This window comes from Lepidochelys kempii, chromosome 4 (assembly GCF_965140285.1).
Source record: "Lepidochelys kempii isolate rLepKem1 chromosome 4, rLepKem1.hap1, whole genome shotgun sequence".
Lineage (NCBI taxonomy): Eukaryota > Metazoa > Chordata > Testudines > Cheloniidae > Lepidochelys > Lepidochelys kempii.
This window is the reverse complement of record NC_136383.1, coordinates 136,732,615-136,757,470: the sequence shown is the minus strand read 5'-3', so window position 1 is coordinate 136,757,470 and position 24,856 is coordinate 136,732,615. Positions and strand designations below refer to the sequence as shown.

At 50.3% G+C, this 24,856-nt stretch overlaps 1 protein-coding gene across 3 annotated transcripts in view; it reads left to right on the top strand.

Annotated features, from left to right (window-relative positions):
• The window catches only part of ADAM33 (ADAM metallopeptidase domain 33), a 75,783-nt gene that overhangs the window by 29,492 nt on the left and 21,435 nt on the right, over positions 1–24,856 (top strand). The window contains exons 4-7 of one of the 3 annotated variants that reach the window (XM_073343007.2): positions 8,587–8,662; positions 13,654–13,730; positions 16,367–16,553; positions 17,014–17,079. In XM_073343007.2, the coding sequence (XP_073199108.1) occupies positions 8,587–8,662; positions 13,654–13,730; positions 16,367–16,553; positions 17,014–17,079 (406 nt within the window). Of the gene's footprint in view, positions 1–8,583; positions 8,663–12,184; positions 12,361–13,653; positions 13,731–16,366; positions 16,554–17,013; positions 17,080–24,856 lie in introns of those variants that run through there. The other 2 variants (XM_073343006.2, XM_073343008.2) reach the window with 2 other exon arrangements.

The window sequence follows — 24,856 nt, the reverse complement described above, 5'->3', positions numbered from 1 at the left end:
CCTTGGGAGCAGGGAGGGAGGAGCACAAGATTATGCATGTGTTTGCATTCATGAAGGGACAATGGCACAACACTCTGGGAAGGTGTGTGTCACTTCTCCCTCTACCACTGGTCCCGTAGGTGATGACAGCTTACTACTGCTGCTGGCTAAAGGGACTATTCCTGTAGCTCAAGTGATGGAGGTCTGTGCTGTGGTGGTGAATGTCCCAGGTTCAGACCTTGCTGATACTGTATGAAGGCGGCTGTTCCAGAGCGTTGTGAGCATGCGGGTGAGGGGTTTGTCTATCCGATACACTACAAGGATATATGTGCGTGCACGCGCCCGTCCTTCCCCCCCCTTAAGGGCTTCTAATAACACCATGGGAACCATGGGTCTGATCGGAAGTCAGTGGAGAGGCTCCTATTGACTTCCAAGTGCTTTGGATCAGACCCAGTAAGAGCAAGGATGAGCTGGCTTGGGGCTGTTGACCTGTAACGTGTGTAGCCTCATTTCCCCATCCAGCCCCCTGTTTTCTATATCCAGAGATAGTAAAGGTGGCACTGAGGGTTTCCTCTTGTCTTGAGTTCCTGGAGCTGCATCTCTGCTCCCAAACCTGCCAGCTTCCTTCGCTTTTAAAACCACAGAGGAAGCTGTAGACGTTTGTGATCTCATCAGCAAGCGAAAGGGAGGTGCTGAGCCCTGAACACAGCCCTGGCGGGGGAAGTAGAAGATGGACGGACTTCACCAGCTTGTTGTAAACGCGTGTGCAGTTCTTGGGCCCTGCAGGTTTAAATCAACACAGCGGCATTGACTTTGGTGGGGCAAGGTCAATTTACACCAGCAGGGGATCTGGCCCCCGTCTATCTACCATGTACACATTCATGGTCAGGAATTGTAAACCTTTTAATTAATACTTTTTTTAAAAATCGTGTTTGTGATTCTCCTTGAGCAAGGGAAAAGAAGGGGATTGAATCCTGTCCTAAATAGAAAAATGAAAGGTGAGAGGGCTAAGATGCTGTTTGCCAGAAAAACGTGAGGGAAAGCTCACGGGAGACTTCTTCAGGCTTTTTTTGTTTGAAGTTTCCCATTTTGATTGCAAAGGGAAAAGGTCTTTTTGCAGAGGTAGGACCCTGATTGAGGTAATTCAGCCAGTCGTCTGGCAGCCCACTTTGCATACGGCAACCCAGTGGCTAAACACTGTGAAAGTTGTTGTGGAAACAATATCTCATTTGCACCAGTGCAGTACCGCCATGCCCCTCCTTCATGAGGTCAAATCCTCTCAGGAGCTGGCCTCAGATGAATTACTTCACTGGAAACAGGCCACCAATCCCTTCCCTCTCAGGGCTGCCAGGCCATAGGGAGAGATGGATGCATATATTGCATCGACTTTTCAAAGCAGCTTTCGTAGCGTTTGCCCATTAGCATTATACTAGGTGAATGAATGAAAGTATGTTAGTGATTTACGCACATTGCGTAGCGCACTTGCTCAGTGTCCTAACAGCCTTCTACTGCTGCTGGCTAATGGAGTTACTCCTTTAGCTCCGGAGGGCTGGGCCTCAGGTGCTGAAGGCCCTAGATTCGGTGTCTAGTGCAGATTTGGGGTAGGGGCTGTTGCAATCCCAGGCAGTATTGTCCGGTGGCTAGAGCAGAGCACTGGGAAATGAGAATTCTGAGTTCTGTTCCTGGCCTGTGCCATTGAATCGCTTTATGGCCTTAGCGTCATGTGTTTTCATGTCTCTGCGCCTCGGCTCGCCAGTCTATGCGGTGGATAACCATGCTACCTCCGAGACCCCGAGCCTTCATTTGTTGTACCGTGGCTTGAGAGCTTCGCATGACGGGTGCTGTCAGAGGACACAGGATAATTACCCCGTAGAGCTTCAACAGCCTTTCAAGGATCATGTGTCCAGGGAAAAGAGCTCAAGCGACGTTCTCATGATCAAAGTGGCTTGGACTGTCTGATGCATAGGTGCTGACTTTTGCTGCCACCGGTGGGTGCTCGACCCCTCTCTGCCCCAGCTCCGCCCCTGCCCTACCCCATTCCAACCCCTTCCCCAAAACCCCGCCCTGGCCCCACCACCTCCCCTGAGCGCGCTACGTTCCCTCTCCTCCTCCTCCTTCCAAGCATGCCGCCAAACAGCTGTTTGGCGTCGGCCAGGCGGGAAGCGCTGGGAGGTAGGCAGAGGAGCGAGGGTGCGGATCGCTCAGGGGAGGAGGCGGAAGAGGAGGTGGGGTGGGGGTGGGAGGGGAGAGCTTGGCTGCTGATGGGTGCAGAGCACCCACTGATTTTTCCCCGTGGGTGCTCCAGCCCTGGAGCTCCCACGGAGTCGGCACCTATGGTCTGATGGGACAATGGGTGGCTGGTGGCAGCTGTAGCTATGGAGTTCTTACTGGGAACTTCAGAGCGAAGCACTGTCCAGCCGTGGTCACTAGGGCTGCTTTCCCCGTGCTAGGACAAGGGATCGCCAGACATCTAGGGATCTCCAGCCCTGTGCAGAGGTGCTATGGAGTGGGATCATGACAATGGTGGTTCTTAATTCTCTCCCTGCCGAATGGGATTGTGACCCTGAGCGGTGTTGGTATCAGGAGCTTTGCTTTAAATGCCAGGCACCCACTGAGCACTGCATGTACTAGCTTGTTCCCTCTGGAGTGATTAGTGCTGACAGCATTGTGATATCCAGCACAAATCTGGGACCGTTTCATTGCCCTGTGAGTCAGAGGGACAGGAAGTGGGATGGATCCAAGGAGATCGGAGGTACCCATGATTTTGGGGCTGGCCACTGGACCCAATGGGTGAAAGGGGAGGGAGAGTAAAGGTCATAAAGAATATCAAGCAGGTCCACAGGCGGGCTAAAGTCTTGTTTGTCTTTGTGGGCATTAAAGATCTCAGGAAACTTTCATAACCATAGGGGTTTGCTTTGCTGTACTCGGCCAAAATGTCCCCTATCTCTGCTGCCCTCCACCCCATAAGTGGCTGAATTTTGGTGGGGCTCTCGTGGACGGTTTGTGAAGAACATCACGTCCTTTTTGATGGCAGACGTTCCTGTCGCCAAGAAATCGTCTCTGTTTAAATCTCGCCCCCATGCTCTGGACTGCACTTGGCTCTAGTTACACTGGGGTAAAGCTGCACTAACCGAAGACAGTGGAGTTACTCCTATGCTCCCCCAACGAGAGAAGAGCACGGCCCCCGCTCTTGACACGTGGGGCACTAAAGGTCACACTGCCTGATTTTAGCTCCCTTTTAATTGCCAGGCGGTGCATGAGGTGGGAAGCCACAGCTTGGTCAATGCCAGCTGATTGGCCCAGGCAGGGGCGGGGCAGGCGAGGAGTGGGTGGTCCCAGAATCCACAAGTACTTGTTACAACTCAGCTGGTTGCAAAATAAGAAACCGGGAGCGAGGGAAAAGGTTGGCTGCTATTTTTTGCTGCTGTTTGTTTTTTTCTCTTTCTGCTTTTCCCTCTTTTACTGTGGTATAAAATAGACCAGGTGGGGCCCAAGGGCATGGAAGTAACCTACGGATTTAGGGCGAGGTCTTCAGCAGATGTAAATCAGTGCAGCTCCGTTGACTTTGGTGGAACTGCACTGATTTACACCCGCTGGGGATCTAGCCCTCAGGGTCTGATCCTCAAAGGTGCTGGGTCCCCTCAGCTACCACTGAACTCACTCTGTGGGATTGGGCCCTTAAATAGCATCATCCTCGTTAGGATGTGTCCCAGGTGCCCAGCACCATGGTAGAGGGTCTGGATGGGAACTCCTCATGGATCGCCCTTCGTTTGGGGATGTGTTGTGGCTGTGACTCGTGAGAGCTTAGCTCCCTGCCATCCTTGGAGAGCCCCGGTGCGTTGGGTCCAGCCTGTCAGAGCAGAGGGAAGGGCCCAGGACAAAGGTGGAAGAGGCAGGAGGAAGGTGGGGGAGGGCAGAAGTGAAGGAGAGGAGTGGCTGCTACAGAGGGAGGGGGATGAATGGAAGCAGGCCAGGAGACGCACGCGCTCTGGGTTCACGTCTCCTGCCACAACGTGATGGTTGCCCTTGTCTCCCGTCCCCTGTTACTGTGCAATGGTCACTGTTCATAGCGCTGCCCGATGGCGGTCACCACACACGGGCAGGGCCCCGCCGGGAGGACCACTTGGGCCGGAGCCCGGCGCCGCGGAGTGTTGCTCCTTGCGTCTCCCCCTGCTCTCCAGCCTCCGTAGCTGGGGCTCCTCCGCTGCCTCCCCTGAGGGCCCTGCCCAATACCCAATTGCTCTTGCATGTTGGAGCCTTTTCCTAGCACCCGCCTCAATTCCTGCCTGCTGCCCGAGAGGGTGAGTCACTGCCACCCTGGAGGAGTCTCCAGACCACGTCCTCCCCCATCCTCTGGGTGGGTGCAGCGAGCCGCCTCCTGCCAGCACGCCTAGGGGAGGATGGGCGTCCGTCGGCATCTTCTATCTGAATCCCAGAGATGGGGAGGATCTCGGGAGCTCTCTAGTCTCTCCCCCATTCCAGCCAGTGCATGAAAGTTATCACCGAGGGAATTACTCAGTGGCCGAAGCAGGAGATTCCGGCTCCCTGGATTCCTGGGAAACAAACATTCAGCCCCCTGCAGAGCCATCTCCGACCTCCTCGGCGAGCCTGGTTCTGTGCCAACGGCTCTGCGTGGCTCTCTCAGAGGAGATCTTAACCCTGGCTCTTCTCTCTGCACGCTAGAAATCCTGCAGGGCTTCTGGCGAGCTGCCCGCTGTCTTCGAGTAGTGTGGATGCGCCCTGGCTGACCACGTCACAGCTCCCCCAGAGGTGGCTGCATTTCAGTGGTGGAGAACGTAATTTATGTGTTTGGGGCCAGGCCAAGGCCCCATGTACTCAGCAACAAGCTGAATTCTGTGGCAAGAGCCCTCGATTCTGCAGTAGTTTTGTTTTCATTCAAATCCAGATGTTTGTTGAGATACAAAAATTCATATTGTGAGATCAGCACAGCAGCTCCTGGGTCATTTATCCTGTTGCTGAATTCAGCTCACTCATTGTCCCCACAGCTGCAGTTTTGGATGCCAAAGACTTTTCCATGGACCATGTGTGGCTGCATCCCAGATATGGCTGGAGGGATGCTGGAGGTTTGGGTCGCTAGGTGAGAGGCAGATGGGGCTTTTGGCACCTGGAGAGGCAGTTTGGGATTGTGGGCATAGCACGGTAGCTGGATGTTTCTGCCAAACTGATCGGTGGTGAAATAGCTCACAGGGTTAATATTCAGACTGCCCTCTTCGGCTCTCAGTTCAAACCTCTTTGATGGTTTCAGGCTCTCTGCACGCTCAGGCAGGCATCATTGGGTCACATTGCCAAGGTTTCCTTCGAAGCCAGGAGGGCTAGAGGGTGTTTCTGAAATGGAAGCGGAGACTGGTGCACAAGGGGCGGATTCCACTGCTAGAGTAAGTGGGTCCATGTACACAGAGCTTGTGCAGCCCTCGGGGGTCCTGCAGGATGACAGTGCTGTGGCCAGAGCAGTGTGGCACATCAGAGCATATTCTGCAGCCTGGTCTAAGTGCCCCATGAGATGGGGCCTCCATGTCCTGGAGAGATGATTCCCCAGGCTAACAGGCAGGGCCATTAGCAATTTTGCTCAAGCTCATCCCATTCCTCCCACCACGCTCCCTCCAGCTTGGACCACCCTGGCTGGCTCCTCTCCAGGCTTGGAGCTCCTCCGAGGAGCTCTGGCCTGTAGGCTGCAAGGGGAGGAACTTGGCCATCTTTGCTCTCCCACCTCCAGTGGGGTCATTCCTGTCTAACCCCCTTCACTTCGCTCCCGGAGACGCCCGTCCTGCCCCACGCAGGAGCCCCCCGAAAGAGGCAAACGCCGCCTTCGCTCGGGGTTTTAAGACGTTCTGTCTCTGTTCCCGAGTCTTGTCGTCTGTTCAAACAGCAGGAAGCTGTTTGTCAGCGCGGGGCTGGGTGTGTCGCAGTTGCAGGGCTGCTGAGAGATCGCAGGCAGCTGTGGGAAAGTGACTCATTGGGGGGGGGTGTATGGGGTGGGGAGTTTTGCTGCTTCTCAGAACCAGCTTCTTCTGGCTCAGGGGCGTAGAAAGCTGCTGTCAGGGTAGTGTCTCAGTGCCTCACAGACTTTATGGGCTTTCGCCTCACGCCTCCCTCTGCAGGTGAGGCGAGGTGACTTGCCCAGGGTCACCCGGGAGGTCTGTGGCAAAGCAGGGCAATGAACCCAGGTCTCCCAAGGCCTAGCTAGTGCCCTAAGCACTGGACCCTCCTTCTGCTTTGAAACATGCCACTTCTGCAGACTGCTTGTCAGCGGGGGGCTGGGTCCTGCACACAGGCCCCTCCCTCTACCCTGCCGGTATCACAGAGACGGGGAGTGAGCCGACCCCCAGGCCCCCTCCCCCACCCAAAACTCGGATCCTGGTTTTGTTCTGAGGCTCTGAAAAGTTTTCTTCTCTCCCCCCTACCCCAGTGATATGTAAATGTTTGGCTCCCTCTGCACGTTGGGGGTTGTTTTCTTGTTTGAGTCCCACCCTCCCGCCCCTCTGCTGTGCAGAGCGCGTTCGCAGGGACAAACGCACCGTGATGCCCTACTGCAAACCTTGCCGGCTGATGCTGCTGCCTCAGTGATATTTCATGCCTGGCAGCGGCGGATCCATGGCAATCAAGGGGTTAACTCCAGCTCAGCTTCTCTCTTCTGCTCCTTGGCAGGGCTGTAAATTTGGCTGTTTGTGTCAGAGGCCTGGGCTGCATATCCCCCGCCACATCCCCCTCCGCAGGTAGAGGGTAATAGCCTACTTCTGCTGCCAGCTAAGGGCATTGTTCCTGTAACTTAAGTGGTAGAGGTTTGTGCTTTGGTGCTGGGTTCAAACTCCGCCCGGGCCCTGTGGTGGAGATCTTGCCCCTGGGGAGACTACTGGAGGAATGAAAATTGGGGAAGGGGTGAGCTTCACGCCCCAGGCCATGGCATCGGGGAGTTTTCTTGTTGGGACCTCTCGCTCTAAATACTATGCCTCAGGAAAGAGACCTCACTGACTCTGACTGTGTTTTGTTTTATTTCTCCTGACTCATCCCACGTGGCCCCCAGCATAAGCCTACCTGAGTCTGTCGTGCCCCAGGTCCGGCAGCTCCCAAAGAAGGGGGGCAGGCAGATTTGGATTTGGGCATCCTTGACAATCGTCAGCCCAGGCCTGCATTGGTCAGGGACGGGTGGCAGGTATGTGGGTGGGTGGAGGAATTGTAGGAAGTCCAGCTTCCCTGGAGTTAGTTCTGAAATCCCCTCTGGCCTTAGGAGTTAAAACCCAGACAGCCCCTTCTCTGCAGCTCCCTCTGAGTTCCTGCCCCGTTTCTCCAGCTCTGGGGTGGGATCACCCCCTCCTTCCCTACTGCTGGAGCAGCAGGACCCTGCCACTTCCCCACTGCCCTCCCGCCTCAGATCTGGCCCAGCGGCCCGGATCTCCGTTCCCCTTGCCTCCATCCCCCCAAGGACGTTACGGGAGTGTCCCATCAGCAGACAGCCTGTGCTGAGATGGGAACCCGAGGGGAGGCCAGAAGGGGGCAAAGCACTTCTGGCTCAGAGGCCTTTGGAAAGAAGCCAGAGGTTGTGATCCATGCTCAACGTATGTCTCCTAATCCCAGAGCCAGAGAGGCAGGGGAGCGGGGTCCAGTCAGCAGCCAACCCTGGGGCCGAGCCGCGCTCCTCTCCACGCCAGGCATGTCTGTGAGCAGGCCCCGGGTCCGCGCCCCTCTCTGGGCTAACGATGATTGGGGCCGGGGGGGGAGACAGGGAAGCCCACAGCCTTGGTTTTGAATGGCTCCCTCTGTGTGGCTGCCTCAGTTTCCAAGACAACAGCACTGGGGCAGGGGCTCAGGGTTTGGCTTATGCGCTCTAGGCTCCCCTAGCCCTCTCCCCTTCCCCAGGCCCGGCTCTCCTCTACCGGCCTACCCCTGCCTGCCCCGCTGCTCCCCGATTGACCCCTTCCAGCTCCCCTCCCGTTTGCCTGGGTGTGTCTAGTTGTGCGAACACGTAGCGAGGTGAGGGCACGCACAGAGGCGTGTGTCTGCATGTACGGCTGCGGTTGTGGCCTCGGTGTGTTGTGTGGATCTTCACATGTGTGCGTCCGGGGACGTGTCTGTGTGCAGTCCCTTGGGGCGTCTGCCTGCCGGGACGGCGGCGCTGGGATTCGGCGGGAGGGGCGCCATGCCAACGCCACGTGCCCAGCGGGAGGGGCCTGCAGGGAAGGAATCTGCGTTGAGGCTCTCGGTAGAGCCACAGGACCGGTGCAGCCAGAGCAGCGCCCGGGCAACCTTCCACTGAAGCTCCCGCGGCCCAGCCTGTGCCAGGGGCGGCCACCACCGGGCCGAGACGGGAGCCTCCAGCCCAGCCTGACTGGCCAGGCGGCCGTCAGTGCCAGCAACGGCCGTGTTTTCTGAGCCGTGGACGCACATTGGCCGCCAAGCAGCCGTCAGGTGGCCCTGGGTGTCGGTCACTCCTGACCTGGTCTGCACTCGCTGGGAGCAGAAAGGCCCCAGATCGGATCCTCCAGCCCGCACCTTTTACTGGCTAGTCCTTGCCCCTCTTAGGCAGTAAAATAAGGAGGGGCTAGGAAGACCTGGGACTGCTCACCGGGTTCTCTTGTTCTCTCCCAGCAGGCTGCTGTCGCCGGACTACACCGAGACTCACTACTCAGCCGGCGGGCAGCCGGTGACGCTGTCTCCCAACTACACCGTGAGTAGGGTGCCCAGCATTGCCAACGGCAGAGGTTTTGCAGTGGTGTGGTGACTCCTTCCCTCTGAGTCAGCGCTCGCCCAGCGCCCGGCTCGGGGTGATGTGCTCCTGGCGGCGCCGTCCCTTGAATGACCTGTAAAGCTCAGGATCTGTCCCGTTGTGGGCATTGAGGGTCCGGTGGCTCTTTTTGCAAGCCTGGGCGTGTTTGTCCCAAGCAAATTCCATCCAGCTCAGGTTATTACATTCTACCTGTCTATAGCCCCCCTGTACGATATGGCATTCTTCACTTCCTGTCCCAAACTATCGTGTGGTGCTACTGTTAAACAGCTGCCGTGATCCACCCCAGAGGTGGCTGCATTTCTATGGTGGTCAAAGTGATACCTGTGTAGCGCTTGTACCTAATCTGGGGAAGGGGGTGGAAAAGAGAGATTTTTACGATGTGTGCCTAGACGGCCCATCTGGACTCGGGGAATGTTGTGGGGTGGTCAGACATCATGATGAGTATCTAGAGAGCTAGCTGGACAGCTTCATGGTTGTACAGCGCTTTGGGGTCTTGTGGGATGAGAGGAGCTGGGCAAATGCAGAGGTCAGGTAGTTGTCGTGTCTGCCCAGTCATTAATGGAAGAGACTGTCCTTAGCAGGTGTAAATCAGGATCATTGAAATCACTGGAGCTTGCTGATTTACACCAGCTGAGAATCTGGCCTCTATCTCTCTAGAATCCCTGCCGCCAGCATCTTTCACCAGCACTGCACTAATCTGCGACACTCCACCTCTCACACCTCCTCCCTCTCACCAGCTTGTATCCTATCGCCTCCAGATGGGATCTGGTGACCCTCCAGGGGTGCAGGCTGGTAAGAATGGAGGACAGCACTGGCTGTGAGGGTCACCCCTTCACTATAAGTCACAATACAAGTCAAACCACAGAGAAGAAGGATGGTCCAATGGCCAGAGCTCTAACCCGGCACTTGGGAGACAGGGGTTCAGTTCCTTGCTCTCCAACAGCCTTCACCTTGGGTGACTCACTTAGCCTCTCTGTGCCTCAGTTTCCCCCCCTCTATCATGGGGATAATAGTACTGCCTCCCAGGGGTGTTTGGGAGGCCTAGATAAGTCCCATAGATGCATACTCAGGCTTCCATCAGGGCCACAGTGCAGGATGTGTATGGTTTGTGGAGATTTCTGCGGGACGTGACTGTCGCTATTTGCTTGCGTGCTCTTTGAGAAGCCGCCGTATTACTCTGGTTTCAGGAGTCCTGCTTTATTGGGGGTTGCTTATGGCAACCAGAGACTAGGGGATCCCCTAAAGTAATAGTATAAACCCCTCCCAGCTGGGTTCTTGGGCATTGAACGGTCATTAATGACTTCAGGTCGGCTCACTGTCCCCGTCTGACTCTGTTCGTGTCGGGGAGCTGCTCGACTCCCGCCCTGAGGCAGTGCCCATGGAAACACCCATAAACCAACACGCGCTGTGGGAATGGAAATAGGCACTCAGCGATTGAGCGACTTGAAGCAAAGCTGGCGAGTGTAGCGGCGGGAATGGAACCCAGGAGTCCTGACTCCCAGACACCTCCTGTGACCACCGGACAGCACACCCTGCCCGTGTAGTTCCACAAGGCTGACATGGCTGTTCTGTTGGGGGGCCTCCTCTTCGGGAGCCTCCGAGGGCTGTGGCTGGTTTACCGCACAGATTCTCAAAGGGTGTGAGTGCTCCAGCTCACTTCACCACCGCACTGGGGTGTTGTGAGGATACATGCATTAAAGACTGTCAGATCCGACTGTCACAGGGGCCATCCAAGCCCCTTAGACCGACAGTCTCCTTACCCAGAGCTGCTCTTTTCATGTCTTGTCTGCGTAGTGCTGGGAACTCTGCTCTCCTGGCTAGATTCCCTTTTCATTCTGTCTGCCTAACTCCCAGACCTTAGGTGCTATATTCTTCTGCAGATGGCTGACGATGGCTTTCGAACCTAAAACGTCTCCTCAGCATTTCAAACTTTGCAATTCAAACAACGCAGGGAAAACACTTACAAATTTTGTGACATCTCCCCCTGAGCTTTTAACCAACTCTAAAAGTAAGAAAGAAAGAAACACGCCACATTTTGTAAAACAGAGGAAACATAGGGGGGAAAAATTTCACTAAATTCCCTCTCCTGTTTGTTTTGCTTTTTGACCAGCTCTCTGCTTTTCAGATCCTGTCCTAAATTTCTGGGCTCTGTTGATTAGCAGCCCCATTCCACCCCAGAGGTGGGCACAGTGCCCTTTGCCATGTATCCCTTACCTGCACTCTGGCATGGCACTGTGAAGGTCGCCTGTCAGCTAACCTCGCCCAAACTGGGGAAGAGGTGGGTGTAGGAAAGACAGCTTGATTTAACAGACGGAGTCCCTCTCTTTAGGCTCCCACCGACAGGCTGGGCAAACAGCCCTGAAGTGAAGCTGTCTTAGTGAAAGGAAGCGGGTGGATGGATGGAGCCAGAGGGAAATTCAATCCCTCGCAGAAAGCCTGCTGCACCGATTCTGCAAGTTGCCTGGTGTTATGGGCACAGATTCCAGGGCAGGGGAGCTCAGTCTAAATACCTCAATAGCCAGACCACAGCGCTGTTGCTGGATGCCTGCTGGGCAGCCAGCCTTGTGCTGGCTAAAGAACCAGGCTTAAAAACTTGGTTTATTATTACTGGTATGACAGGAAAGCCCAGGGGGCATAACTGGGATCAGGGTCCCATTGTGCTAGGTGTTGTACAAACCCAGAGCGAGAGAGAGTCTCTGCCCCAAAGGCAAGCCAGACAAAAGGTGTGTGTGTGGGGAAACTGAGGCACAGAGAGGGGGAAGTGACTCGCCCAGGGCCACACAGAAGGTCAGTGGCAGAGCCAGGAAGAGAAACCAGGACTCCGGCCTCCCAGACCTTCCCCCAGGACCACACTGCCATCTAAAAACAAAACTGGATTCTGTTACAAGCCTGGATCCTGCTGTCTGGTTTCAAGCCCCATTGATTTCAGTGGCGAGCTCCGTTTAGCAGCCGGTGGCACAAAGCCATTGCTGTCTGGCCAGGCAGCATTAGTAGGGGCCAGGCTGAACTAAAGATATTTAAAAACCACGCTGGAGCCCCAGTGCACCTCACGTCCAACGCATTCAGGTCCGTTTCTCTACGGGCGGAGGTGATCGTAAATCCCACCCACACACTCCTACCGGCCAAACGTGGTGTTGGAAACCAGCTTGTCTGGCACCAGGCTTGAACTGTGGTTACAGCCACGGTTCTGTGGCCAGGGGAGATGGGGCTACAGGCTTCAGAGGAGCCAGCGAGTCTGCCCCATCCACCACGCCCTTGCTGTCATTTAGGCTTTTGTTCTTTCAGCCTACCCATCTATCGGAATCGAATCTATCGCCCCGGGAGGTTAGAGCCTCAATATTAAGCCTTTTTCTTTTTCTTTTTCTCTCTCTTTTTTTCTCCAGTGATCCCACAACCCCACTTTAAGATATTCTGTCACCAGGGCACCATCCCTCCATCTCTAACGTGTGATAGTCTAAGCAGCCTGTCCTCAGGGTATCTGTCTCCCACTCATCTCCCACACCCCAAATCACAAAGCTGGCCCAGAGCATGGTTTCTCCAGACCCATGGAACCCTGCTTCTCCTCCCTTCCTGGGCCAGGCTGCTGGAGGCAGGCTCCTCCAGGCTCGGGCTGTGGTCTGAGGACATCGGGATGCCAGGTCAGCGGAAAGCGTGTTCCCCGAAGCTCAGGTTTGCTTTGCTGGGCCCATGCAGATCCCGCGGAGCTAGTTTTCCCTCCACTGTGGGTGCAGTTCTCTCAGGGGCAGCTCTGCCCCGTCTCCCCAAGTCCCCCGCGAGTGGGCACAGTTCAGCCCCCAGACAGCTGTGCACTGAGGGTGCCTGCTTTGAAATGTTGGGCCCCGATGTGCAGACGTAGGCCCCCCGAGGCTGATAACTGGACACCCTCCCCTCCCAACATGGCTCGCCATGGGCCTGCTTGTGTGAGGAGCTGGGGTGACCTGTTTTCCCTGGCAGTGGGGCTGACGCATGTATTGTTAGGAATGTGAGCAGCACACGGCTGCTTGTGTCTCTTGGACGGGATACGGCACCTCCCATCCCAGGGAAAGAGAAACACGCAGCAGAAGGCAGCTGCTTTCCTCCTGCCCCCGTTCTCCTCCCGCTCCCCCATCTGGTCTCCCCACACAGCCTGCCTCAGGCGTTCCTGCCCTTCCGATGGTGTCTCACTCCATCCTTCTGCCTCGTGCGTATCTGCCTTCCTTGTACCGCACGGCAGCTGGCCTTCAAATTATCCTCACTGGCTGTGCCGCAGCTTGACGGGAGATGGTAGTTAAAGCAAGGGACAGGAGTCGGAAGCCCCTGGTTCTGTTCCCAACTCTGTCACTGACCTGCTTCGTGACCTTGGGCAGGTCACCGCCCCGCGCCTCAGTTTCCCCATCTGTAGAGTGGGCATAATGATACTCCTCCACTTTCGTAAAGTGAAGTGAGAATTTAGTCCAGGACTCCCGAGTCCAGTGAACTTTGGGATCCAGATTCATGGTGAGTCTGGCTTTGTTCTAGCAGCTGTGTGGGGTTTATTCTCTGGGGCGGGGATTATTTCCCCTATGGGCTGCCTGACGTATGGCCCAGAGCTACAGGAGCAGGGTGCTCTAAGTGAGAGAGCTCTGATCATCTGCGCCCCGGTCCAGCTCACATGGAAGTCATGGCGAAACGCTCATTGCCTTTGATGGGAGTGCGATCAGGCCTGGACAGGACAAGTGGCTGAATTTGGTACAGTCCCTCACACAGCCTACGGGGGCTGCAGACAAGGTGTGTTGAATTCCCTGTCCTTAGATGGACTGGGTTGGCGGGTGACATGATTTAGTCTTGATTTAGTTGGGGCCACAGCAGGGTTGGTTTGTCACCGAGCAGTGGGTGGGAATAGCAAGTAGCAGGGTCTGTCTGTCTGATGGCCAATGGTAGCCAATCACTGCTGTCTGTTTCCCTTTCCCCAGGATCACTGTCATTACCACGGCCATGTGCGAGGGTACCAGGGCTCCTGGGTGGTTCTCAGCACCTGCTCGGGGATCAGGTAAGGAGGAGAGTTTGGCATGCAGGTTGCGGGGGGGAACTGGGGGCAGGATGTGGGCTCAGTGTGTGACACACAATGGAGGCGGAAACTCCTGGCAGGGAAAGCACAGTTCATACATCGTAGTCAAGGCCCTTGTTCATCCTGGCCAAGCCGTTGAATGTGGCCTGCAAAGCCTGGACCCCCCTGCCCGCTGACTAGACCACTGCTCTTCGCGTTCGCACAGGGAGCTTCTCTGGCCTGTGTTGTGCAGCACATCACACTCCCAGTGGTCCCTTCAGACTGTGAAACTATAAAGCATCCTGCTTCCAAACTCCTTTCGACCAGGGGCCCAATCAACTCCCCAACTCACAGCAGCCATAACAAAACCAACAAGGAAAACTCCAAGTGAAGCCAACGCACCTACCGTGCCAAGTGCGTTCTCCGCTGTTTGTCTGTGGCAGACGCAGCGCTCGGGAAGCAAGCGAGGCGCTACGCTGCACTTGATCTTTCATCGCTTCCCTTCCCCAGTCACGTGCACTGGTGCAAAGGACGCCGCTGTAGACAAGACCGTCAGATCATCTGGACGCAGTTGCCCTGATGCCTCAGTGATGGGCACAGCATAAGAAGATGGATGGCTAGATAGAGACTTTGGGCCCATTTCTCCATTGCCTTGTGCCTTCCTGTGCCATTCTGACCTGGGAGTCTGTTACAGGCGCTCCGCCCTGACGAAATTGACGACGCAAAATGCAGGGCAGTGGAGCACTGGGCTCTTTGTCTGTAAAATGACAGACACACAATAAACGATCTTCTCCAGCAGCAGCTGGTAGGATGGGTCTGGAATCGCCTGTGGAACTGGCTCGCTTTACGATTTAACTCCCCTCTGCCATTTTCATGTAAAAGGCCAACGCCCCAGGCACGGCCCCGAATGGCAGAGTCCCATGTAATTGGCTAGAGGTAAGGACGGAGCTGTCTCCCAAAGCTGGAGTCCTGTGGCAATTTACCAACAGATCGAATAGCAATGGCTGATGCTGGTAGCGTTTTAGATAAAGTGAGGAGGGTTGAGGGGGAGGCTGTCTAAACAGTCGGTCTGTCTGTCCAGGTCTTTGCCTCTCACTCGTCCCTGGGAGCATGAAGGCAATGTGGCCTAATGGATAGAGCACTGGATTGGGGCGTAGGAGACCTGGCTATTCCTATGACCTATTTCTATTGCTGGCTCTGCCACTGGCCTATAGGGTGACCCTGGGCGAGTCACTTTCCCACTCCGTGCCTCAGTTTCCCTATCGGTACAGTGGAGCTAATGATACTGGCCTCCTTTGAAAGCGCTATGGAAGAGCTGGGGATCAGCGTCCAAATGCCTAGGTGGTTAAATAATGAAATCTGGCAGGGCTGCCAGCTCGGGAGGAGGAGGAGAAACTGTACCCTATTGTTCAGTGCTGCCGTTAGCTCTCTGGTGACAGCAGGAGGATTAAGGATATGGCAGATTCTGAGCCACATGTTAAACAATCCAAGCAGGTGAAGTAATTGCCCAGCAACGCGCACATGTGATTTCGATTTGATGGGGGAATGTTATGGATGTTGGGGCCAGCCCCTCAGCTGGACGGCCTGGGTGTCGGCTTTCATCTGACACAGGATTCCTGCCAGAGGCTGCAAACTGACCGAGACAGTGGTGGAGGATTCGTCAGCTGGGGGTTTCATTTGATGTTCGTTCTCCTTTGTGCCATAAAGATGCCAAGGTCTCTGGTGTCTGCAGGGGTCTGTTTTCCAGCACTCTGGGCCCGCTCTCCTGCTCAGGCATGCGCCCTGGCTTGCTGTGGTTGCTTGGGGTAAATGGCTTTGCATGAGCACCAGATTCCTGGTTCAGACCCTGCATTGCCAGCAGCTTGGAGTTTGCATGATCTAGCTGGGTGTGCAGGCTCCCTGGTGGGGAGTGCTGGGGCAGGGCTGGGGACGAGCTAGCATGAGAGACCTTTGTTACTGCCGGTGGGCCAAAACGGTTCGGATCAAATCCGTAAGGAGCGAGCTAGGCCCCTAGTTACAGAGTGAGCTGATCCTTTCCAAGGCATGAAATTGCTGGATCCATTTATTCACAGCTGTTTATTCATTCGCTTGTCCGTCGGCATCTCTTCCCCCATCTCTCTGTCTGTCTGTCTTCTATCTGTCCCACCTCTCCAAATGCCTGCCCTTCACCCTAACCCTCCATCTGAATTTCTCTCGCATTGTCTCCCACACCCACTTCTGACTCGTGCCACCCTTTCCCCTGGGAACAGCCCCGGGGAACGCTTGCCAAGCAACTCCTGCCTTCCCTCTCAAAGTCTACCCTGACGCCCCCCCTTTCCTGTAGCAGCTGTAAAGTGCTCATGCCGCTCTGTGCCTGGTCCATACTAATCCAGCGAGTGCCTTCAGACTGCACGCCAACAGGCTGTTATGTTGGGCCCCGATCCAGCATCGCCTTTCAGCAACATGCAGACATTAACGTGTAGTTAGAAGTCAATGGAACTGCTCATCTTCTACAGCTAGGCCCATGCATAAGTGCTTCGCTGGGTCAGGGCGTCTGTCTCTGCTCTGCTCCCCTGGTTAACTTGGTCAGAGTTGCCCTTTAATTCCTCGTGTGCATGAAGTTCCCTTTCCATTCACGGCTCTCCTCTCTTTATTGCCAGCGGCCTGATCGTGCTGAATGTCAATGACAGCTACTACTTGAAACCCCTGGGGACCCCGGAACCTGAGCATCACATCCTCTTTCGGGCAGAGCACTTGCCAGTCGAAGGTGGGACTTGTGGGCCTAGCGGCCTGTTAGGAAGCAGCGTAGCTGACATTGCCAGACTCGTCAAGCCGGTGCATCAGCGGGTAAGTCTTTGCTTTCCTTTCACTGTCCTGTTAAAGGGTCCTTACCTGTGTGGAGGCAGGTGAGAGCTCTGAGAGCTCGTGGCTCAGCAGGCGGTGGTCTTCCCTCTGGGCTGGGATGGAGCCTGGTGCCCTAGTACGGTGTTGAAGGTTGCCCTGGTTTGGACGAAACGTGAAACTGAGTATTGGTCCAGAAAGATACCACAGCGGGTTCTGCGAGATATGGGGGGGCTAACGTTGGTGTCAGTCCTGTTCCAGATCAGCAAATTGCATCTGAGCCGCCAAGATTTTTTTGGCTGCTCCGTGCCTCAGTTTCCCATTCTCTGACCATTTCCCCATTGCCATTCAATGCACGTGATCTTGAATGTCAAGATCGGGGTTGCTGAGAATTTGGACTGATTCCTGTCTGTTGCACTGGCTTCCTTTTCCTCCTTTCTGGTGACGCTTGTCATTTGTTGTGCAGGCAAAGAGAGACACCTGGAGGACCCTGAAGTACATGGAGCTGTTCATTGTTGCTGATTACACCCTGGTGAGCACTTAACTCTCAGAAACTGGCTCCAATTGACCGTCAGCTGGAGGAACACAGACGACTGTCAGGGAGGGAGGCTGGATGCTGGGACAGCGTGGTCTTTGTCTGTCATTCAGAAGAGCCAGGATCCCTGTCTTTCTGTCAGGTTTTTATTTTTTATCTGTTCTTCGGAATGGCCAAGATCAGTCATATTCATCCATCCATCATAATTATATTCACTCTTAATCTTCCAGTGGTACCCAGAAGGTACCCGTCATTATTACTTTATAGGGCCCACAAGTGTGCTGGGTGACATGCAGAGAAAACAGGTCTCTACCCCCAAGGAGTTGATCTGTAACCAAAATGTCTGACCAATGAGTGGGGCAAAGGCATAGTGCTGGGATAGGAGTGGGGCTGCAGAGGAAACGGGAGCCCTTTGTATTAAAGTTTCCTTTTATAAAGGGTTAATAAATGCTTAATGGATATTGTAATAAATGGTTAATTGTTACAGAGGTTTACAGAGTCCAGCAGGTCAATAGGTTGCTAATAACCGGCGCTTACAACCATGTATAACACATACGCAGGCACAGATAATGCAGACTCAGTTAGAACAATGGGAAAACAAAATAGGGAACTGGAAAAAAGAGTGATGGCTTGGAAAAAAAATTAAAGCAGACAAAGATAAACTAGACCATCAAGTCATAGAAATGAAACAGTTAATTTGGGATTTGACTAAGGAAAAGGAAGAGAAAATCGCAAGCGTTTCTCACAGTTGGTGCCAGAAAACTCTAGCAACATTAAAAAAGCAAGTGAAAATACAGGAGCTGCAAGTTGTCTGTGTCATAAAAGAAAAATTTTTTGATTTGGATTTGGATTCCAAAATGCTATTTGGTTTGAAGAAAATCTGCGAGGGGGGTCAAAAGAGAAGGGAATTCGGCCAACCTCGAGAGGGGCTTTATACTAAGTTAAGAAAAGAGATCAGAAACTGGCTGGAAGAGCCTAAGCCAGAGAAGCCTGTAGCAGCAACAGACCAGAGATCAACCATTAAGGATGCCGCCGGGGAGATACGGTCAGAGCAGACCCAAATAATTCCTGTAAGTTCGTCAGACTTACAGTTGGTGGTCAAGTCACTGGGCCCAGTGAATATAAAAAATATAAAAAATTTAGCTACATGTGGTCAGAATTAGGAGGAACAAAGAATTTAAATATGAATTAATCTTATAGGTTCATCGTGGCAGCTACAGGCAGTAAATCAAGTGAAAACTGCCTTGGACAGGCAGCCAGAAGCACACCAACTGATACCGCGATTTATGATGCTGTTTTAAAAAAAAAAAGAGAGGTCAAAGACCCATGAAGGTGTTGTCCAGTGCAGATTACATGAAGCCTGGAAAGTCACCCAGGGATTACCTGTTAAGGAAAAAAGCGCTGGGATTATGGGTTGAAGAAATGCAACCGGTGACTAATCCCAGGGCAGAGGTCACCAGACATGTCACAGCTGATTCTTTGATGGCAGCTGATTTGAGTTCGCGGGAATTTTGAAATAATGTGTTGAACTGAACTGACTGAACAAAAATGTATTTGCACTGTCTACTAATCTGGTGAGCCAAGCAGCCCGGGACAAGGGGTTACCTGTTATGGATGCACTGGGTCGTTTGCCAACGAATGATGACGGGGGAAGCCAGGTAAAAGAATGAAAACCCAAAGTACCTTTTGTTAAAGCAATAACATATGCAGATAAGAGTGCTTATAAATCAGGATACTGAAAAAAACAACCCCCCCAAACTCATGGTAAACAACAAAACACCCCATCCCAAGGAGAGAGAGGGTGAAATAATCAAAATGAGCCCCCAAAAGGAGTAAATGTGATTCAAAATATCGCTTGGAGGTATTTAAAATTAAGGAAAGTAAAATGGAAAACGGACGCATGAATTAATTAAGAAAAAAAAAAGGCAAAGAATAAAAAAAAATTTTAAGGAGCAAAAAAAGGTCACAGCTCTAGAAACCGAGGGTTCAGAAATGCCTGCTCTGTAGGGTAGCCCCGATGACCAGTTGCTCCCACCGGAAATGGGCCCTCAGAAGTGGGAAATGGTCACTAAATTAAAATGGTTTTAAACGGTAGGCCTAGGACAACTGTCCTTGTCAAAAAAATAATGAACCCAAAGATGCCCCATTGAATAGTGGGGCTGGTGTAAATATTGTAAATAAAAGTTGTAATTTAACTCGATATGTGTCAGAAATTAGTGTAGCAGCCTTCTTTACTGGGGAAGGCGTGACAAAAAAAAGTATCCTTCAGTAAAAATAGCTCTCCCCAGAGAGAGAGTGGGGGATTTTTGTTGTAGAAAACAAATGCTTCAGACAGATCAGGCGGCTGAGCCAGCAACATTGGGAACTCCTTTTTAAAAAAGAAATTGGTTAGTTTTTAATTTACCTAATAAAGTTCTGTGGCGTGTGCCGGGCTGGACGGAAAGCGTCCTGACAGCGGGGTACGTTCCCAGCATATGTGCTGCAGAAGCAGTGTAAAAAATTATACTGGATCGCCTTCCTCTGCGGCGTGGGGCACGGGTCACTTGCTGGAGGATTCTCTGCTCCTTGAGGTCTTTAAACCACGATTTGAGGCCTTCAGTAGCTCAGACATAGGTGAGAGGTTTTTCGCAGGAGTGGGTGGGTGAGATTCTGTGGCCTGCGTTGTGCAGGAGGTCGGACGAGATGATCATAGTGGTCCCTTCTGACCTTAATATCTATGAATCTGTGAAAAACGGCATGTGAGGGTAAAGGGGTTTCCCAATGTATACATGAAAAATAAAGCAAAATGTGGTAAAATCAAAGCATGTGTTAAAATCGTGGGGAATAAAGGGCCACCACAGAAATAATATAAATATCGTGTGCAAGCAGAGGCAGGAATTAATTTTTTTTTTTTTTTTAAGTCATTAGAACAACAGGAATTAATTAAAAAGGGAAATTCTGCATACAGTAGCCCAATTTGGCCCGTATTAAAAGCCTCAAACAATTAAAAATTGACCGTGGATTTTAGACAAATCAATAAAGCTTCCCCCACCGCTCCCCCCCATGGTACCAATAGTAGCAGATCGACCTCAAGGAATGGTAAAAATACAGGGGGGCCCTAAATGGTTCTCTGTCATAAATATGGCAAATTGTTTTTTCGCCATCCTGTTGCATCCCGATTGCTGGGCCCGCTTTGCGTTTACTTTTAAGGAACAACCGTGCTTATGAAAACCATTCCCCAGGACCTACGCTGCGCTCTGGCTATTGCGCTGCAACATGTGGTGCGACTGCTGGATCAATTCTCCGAAAAGAATTAAAAGTCTCCTCCTAGGTAAATAACATAGTGGGGGGGGGCACGAAAGAGGAGGTGACTGAGCGAACTGAAAAGGTGTTAAAATTCCTTCAGAAAACGGGTTTCAAGGCTAAGAAAAAAAAAAAACCCAACTAGTGCAAAAAAAAAAAATTATTTGGCGGTGACCCTAGGGAAACAAAAAATTCAGGTAAATCAACAAAAGGTAAAATCATTATTAAATGTACCCAGGCCAAAGAATTCTCATGCATTAAGGGTGATGTTAGGGGGTTTAACTATTTAAAAAAACACATCTGGAATTTTGCCGCAATCACTGGACCCTGGTGGCATTTACTAAGAAACGTTTAGGGAGGGGGGCCCTCAGCAACAACAACAAAAGAAGCTTTCTGTCATTTAAAACAAGCCTTAATGCAAGCTCCAGCATTGAAATTCCCAGAGATAAACAAGCCGTTTGTCAGTAAGTTGGCAGCAACTCAGCACAGTCTAGCAGTGGTATTGATGCAAAAACTAATAAAAAGTTAATACCGGTCACATACAAGTCTAAAAAATTAACCCCTACGAAGCAGCAGTTTGGAGTCTGGGGGGGTGGAAAAATGGTTAATTGCTGTGTGGGCCACCAAAGCTTTTGCTTTGACGACCGGCACAGCCCCTACAAACACCTCGCTCTCCCCTGAGGTATGTTTTTATCAGAAAAACGGCAGGGAAAAAATATCAAATACCAGAAGGGCCCAATAGACCTTAATGTTAACTAGCAAAAAAGTTACTTGTAAAAATAACAAACAAGCCATAATGTTACCATATGCCCTCCTGATGGAAGGAAAGAAGCATAAATGCCCACTTTCAAAAACTGAACCAAAGTTTGTTAAAAAAGCACCCCCGGTAAATAAAGTGTTAAGCCTCGGGACAAAAGGGGAAGAAAAAAAAGGGTTGGTTTACAAGTGGCAGTTCATACCATAAGAACTCTAAAAAATATACAGGGTTCTGCAGCTGCACAAACTGATGGGGAAGCTATTTCTGGTTCTGTAAGTAGAATTTCAGCTCAGGGAGCCAAGGTCAAAGCTCTTAGTGATCTGCTTGAACAAAAAAATTATGTTGCAGACTTTCTTTGTCTATATACATTCAAACTTTGTGGTGCAAGACCCTGTTATATTCCACTGAAAGTTAAAAAGAAAAAACATTGGGAAACAGCTGAAGAAACAAATGTGGTCCAGATTTCTTTTTTTTTTGTTTTTGAAAATCTATCTATAATTGGTTTAAAAAAAACCCAGAGAAATTAAAAGTAAAACGTATTAAAGGGCATAAAAATCAATAATAATAATAATTAATAAAGCGGATGCTTTAGCTAAATTAGCAGCAAAAAGCCTTTAAAAGTTATGATAGTTACTAAAGCTCAAGCTATAAAACAGGAGGTTAAACCTTGTGTGTGTGTATACACACACATACATGGTGGCTATGTGGTAAATAAAAAAACGGAAAAGGTAAAGTGGGTACCTAACAAACTTCCAAAAAATAATAAAAATTATTAACCTGTGTCACCCTATGGCCTAGGGTGCAAAAGAACGTAAAAAACTTTGTTAAAACCTGCATAAGGTGAGCAGCAATCAAAAATAAACCACCGAATTCGGGACCCTTTTGAGGTAAAATTTAAAACAGGGCAAAAACATGGCAAAAATGTAACATGGGAATATCTCAAGCCAAAAAATTTTAAAAAGCAATACGTACTAATTTAGTTATCATAAAAACAATCTAGATACAAGTACTCTAAACTACCTTTTAAAGTTTAAAATTGAATGTAGTCACCCTAAATGTAACTAATAAACAAAAATTGGCTAATACGCATGTAAAATAAAATGTCAGTGGCTCTTAAATGATCAAAATATGGTGTAATAGCAAATCCTTCCGTAATAATAAAATTAAGTTGCTTTAAAAAAAATTAATAGGGGAATATATTTTCAAAAATATGGTCAGTTTTTTATGTTTATTAATTGAATACCAGTAAACCAAATTGCACCAAAAATCATGGCAAACAAGCCCCTATATATAAATGTAATCAAAGCCCCAACTATTGTAAATCAAACAATCCGGTTAAAAAAAGCGCAAGCAAACATGAGTGCACAACCTCCGCCGTGTACGCCATCTGCCTCGAGTACAAGCATGGCAACAACAATAAAAGACCACAACTATACAAAATAAAAAGTGTATAAAAATATATCGTAGGCAGTATTGAAGCTGAAGCTAGTTTTAATCTCATTTAATATTAAAACGTTACCAAAAACAAGTCAGCTTTGCGTAAAATTTTGGGGGCTATACAAACACGTGTCAAAATTGTGATGCATTATCGGAACAAAAAAGGTGTAAAACTCCAGTTAAAACAAGCCCAAGCCTTAGAAACGTCTCTAAATGCAAATCTTTTTGGTCTGTCTAAAATTAACAGTAAAATGGTACTAGCGATACAATGTGTAAAAATGCAGACTTATAAAACAAAATGGTTACTCTGTTAAGTAATGGGCAATGGCCTTTTAAAGGGTTCAAAAATCCTCGTATACAAAATCAACAAATTACAAAATTAAAAAAAAAAAAAAAACAACATATAAAGGCAAAATGCTGTTACCCAACACAAAAACCAGCGGCAGTCGCCCGGGTGTTGCCAGAAATGATTAATAAAAAGTTATGGCAAATAAAAATAAGTGAAACACACTTAATTCAAAAGAAAATGATAAATTAGTAAAATTTAACAAAACATTGTAAAAAGTAAAAACAAAGCAAACAGGTGTGCCCACAACCAACTTGGTCCCTGAAAAAATGTCATTTAAACCGTTCAAGCAAACACTGTACCATGCAGTACTTAACCTCTAATGGCACAACCATGTTTAATTTAGGCAATGGGTGTATTTGTGTGTTTTAAAAAAGGATAACAAAAGAAGACCCAATTAAGTCATGTAAAGGTAACGTAACAAAGATCGTTATTCAGAAAATTATTTACCAACGTCCTCTCTTTTTTTAAAAAAAAAATTGTTTAAAAACCAAAAAATGTAAACTGGTCCTTTAATTTAAAAATACATTAAAAACGATAAAAAAATTAATTGGTAAAAGCAAAAAAATCAGGAAATATGCAAAAAATGTATCTATCTGCTCAGCTAAAAAAATAACAAATGTTATTTTAACTCACGGTGGTCAAATTTTAACATAAAAAAAAATTTGGTAATTTCTCATTGGTATAATGTTTAAAAAATGGTCTCCCAGTGTCCCAGCTCTTCTAAATTGAATGCTATATCCTATTGTTTCGTTATTTGCATTAACATTTTGTTAACCTATGTTTATACTGCCAAATAGAAAGTTTCAATGCAAGTCATATATACAATTAAATTGCTTGCAAAATTATAAAGTGATGCAATAATTAATAAAAAGAAAAGGAGGACTTGTGGCACCTTAGAGACTAACCAATTGATTTGAGCATAAGGTTTCGTGAGCTACAGCCCACTTCATCAGATGCTCATGAAAGCTCATGCTCAAATCAATTGGTTAGTCTCTAAGGTGCCACAAGTCCTCCTGTTCTTTTTGAGGATCCACACTAACACGGCTGCTACTCTGAAATCTGCAATAATTTATGGCATTAATCATGTATCAAGAAGGGGGAATGTTGGGAGATATATAATATAAAACTCAATATATGTTGTGATTCATATATAGCCATGTAATATGTTATAGGTCATTGAGGCTTGGTATGAATGACGTGTGTTTGGCATGAATGCGTGCGTTGCAAATTAGCAACTGAAGCAAGGACTTAAGATCAAGGACTATTAGAAATCTTTGTGTAAAAACAATCTTATGTTCCGAGAAAAATACGGGGAAAAAAAGCATTTAAAGTGTTGTATACCAACACTGTCCGGTATCTGCTTGCTCCCCATCCCGTAGAAACACCTCTATTGCGGGTCTAACACTCCAATGATTAGGCTCACAAATCAGTCCTGGGAGAGATGGGATGACTGCGGGGATATGTAAAAGTCAGCGTGAAAGGACGGGCACGTGGCTCGATGAAGCACGGCTGCCGGTGCCCTATTCCTGAGTCACTGCCTTGGAAAAGCTCAGAGTGGTGGTTTTTATATAGGACTTTCCATATACAAAGCACGTGACAGATATGAGCAAATGAATGCTCACCCCAAGGTGAGGCTTTAATCACAAGTGGGGAAACAGAGGCATAGAACGGGCCAGTGACTGCCCAAGGGCACAAGGCATGTCAGTGTCGGAGCTTGGGAGTTCCTAGCCCCCAGTTCTGAGGTGCTGAGAGCACAGGACCTCATCTCCCTCTCCCTCTTTGTGAGGAATCCTGCTCACCCACCTCAGCAGCTGCAACAGATCAAGTCCTGGGAACCCCGTTTCCTTTGCACTACTTCTGCCCTCGTGTTTGTCCTTCTCAGCCCTCTCAGCTTGGCCACTGGAACTCAGCGAGGTCGCTTTCCCTTTGACTTGCCTCAGTGTGAAACT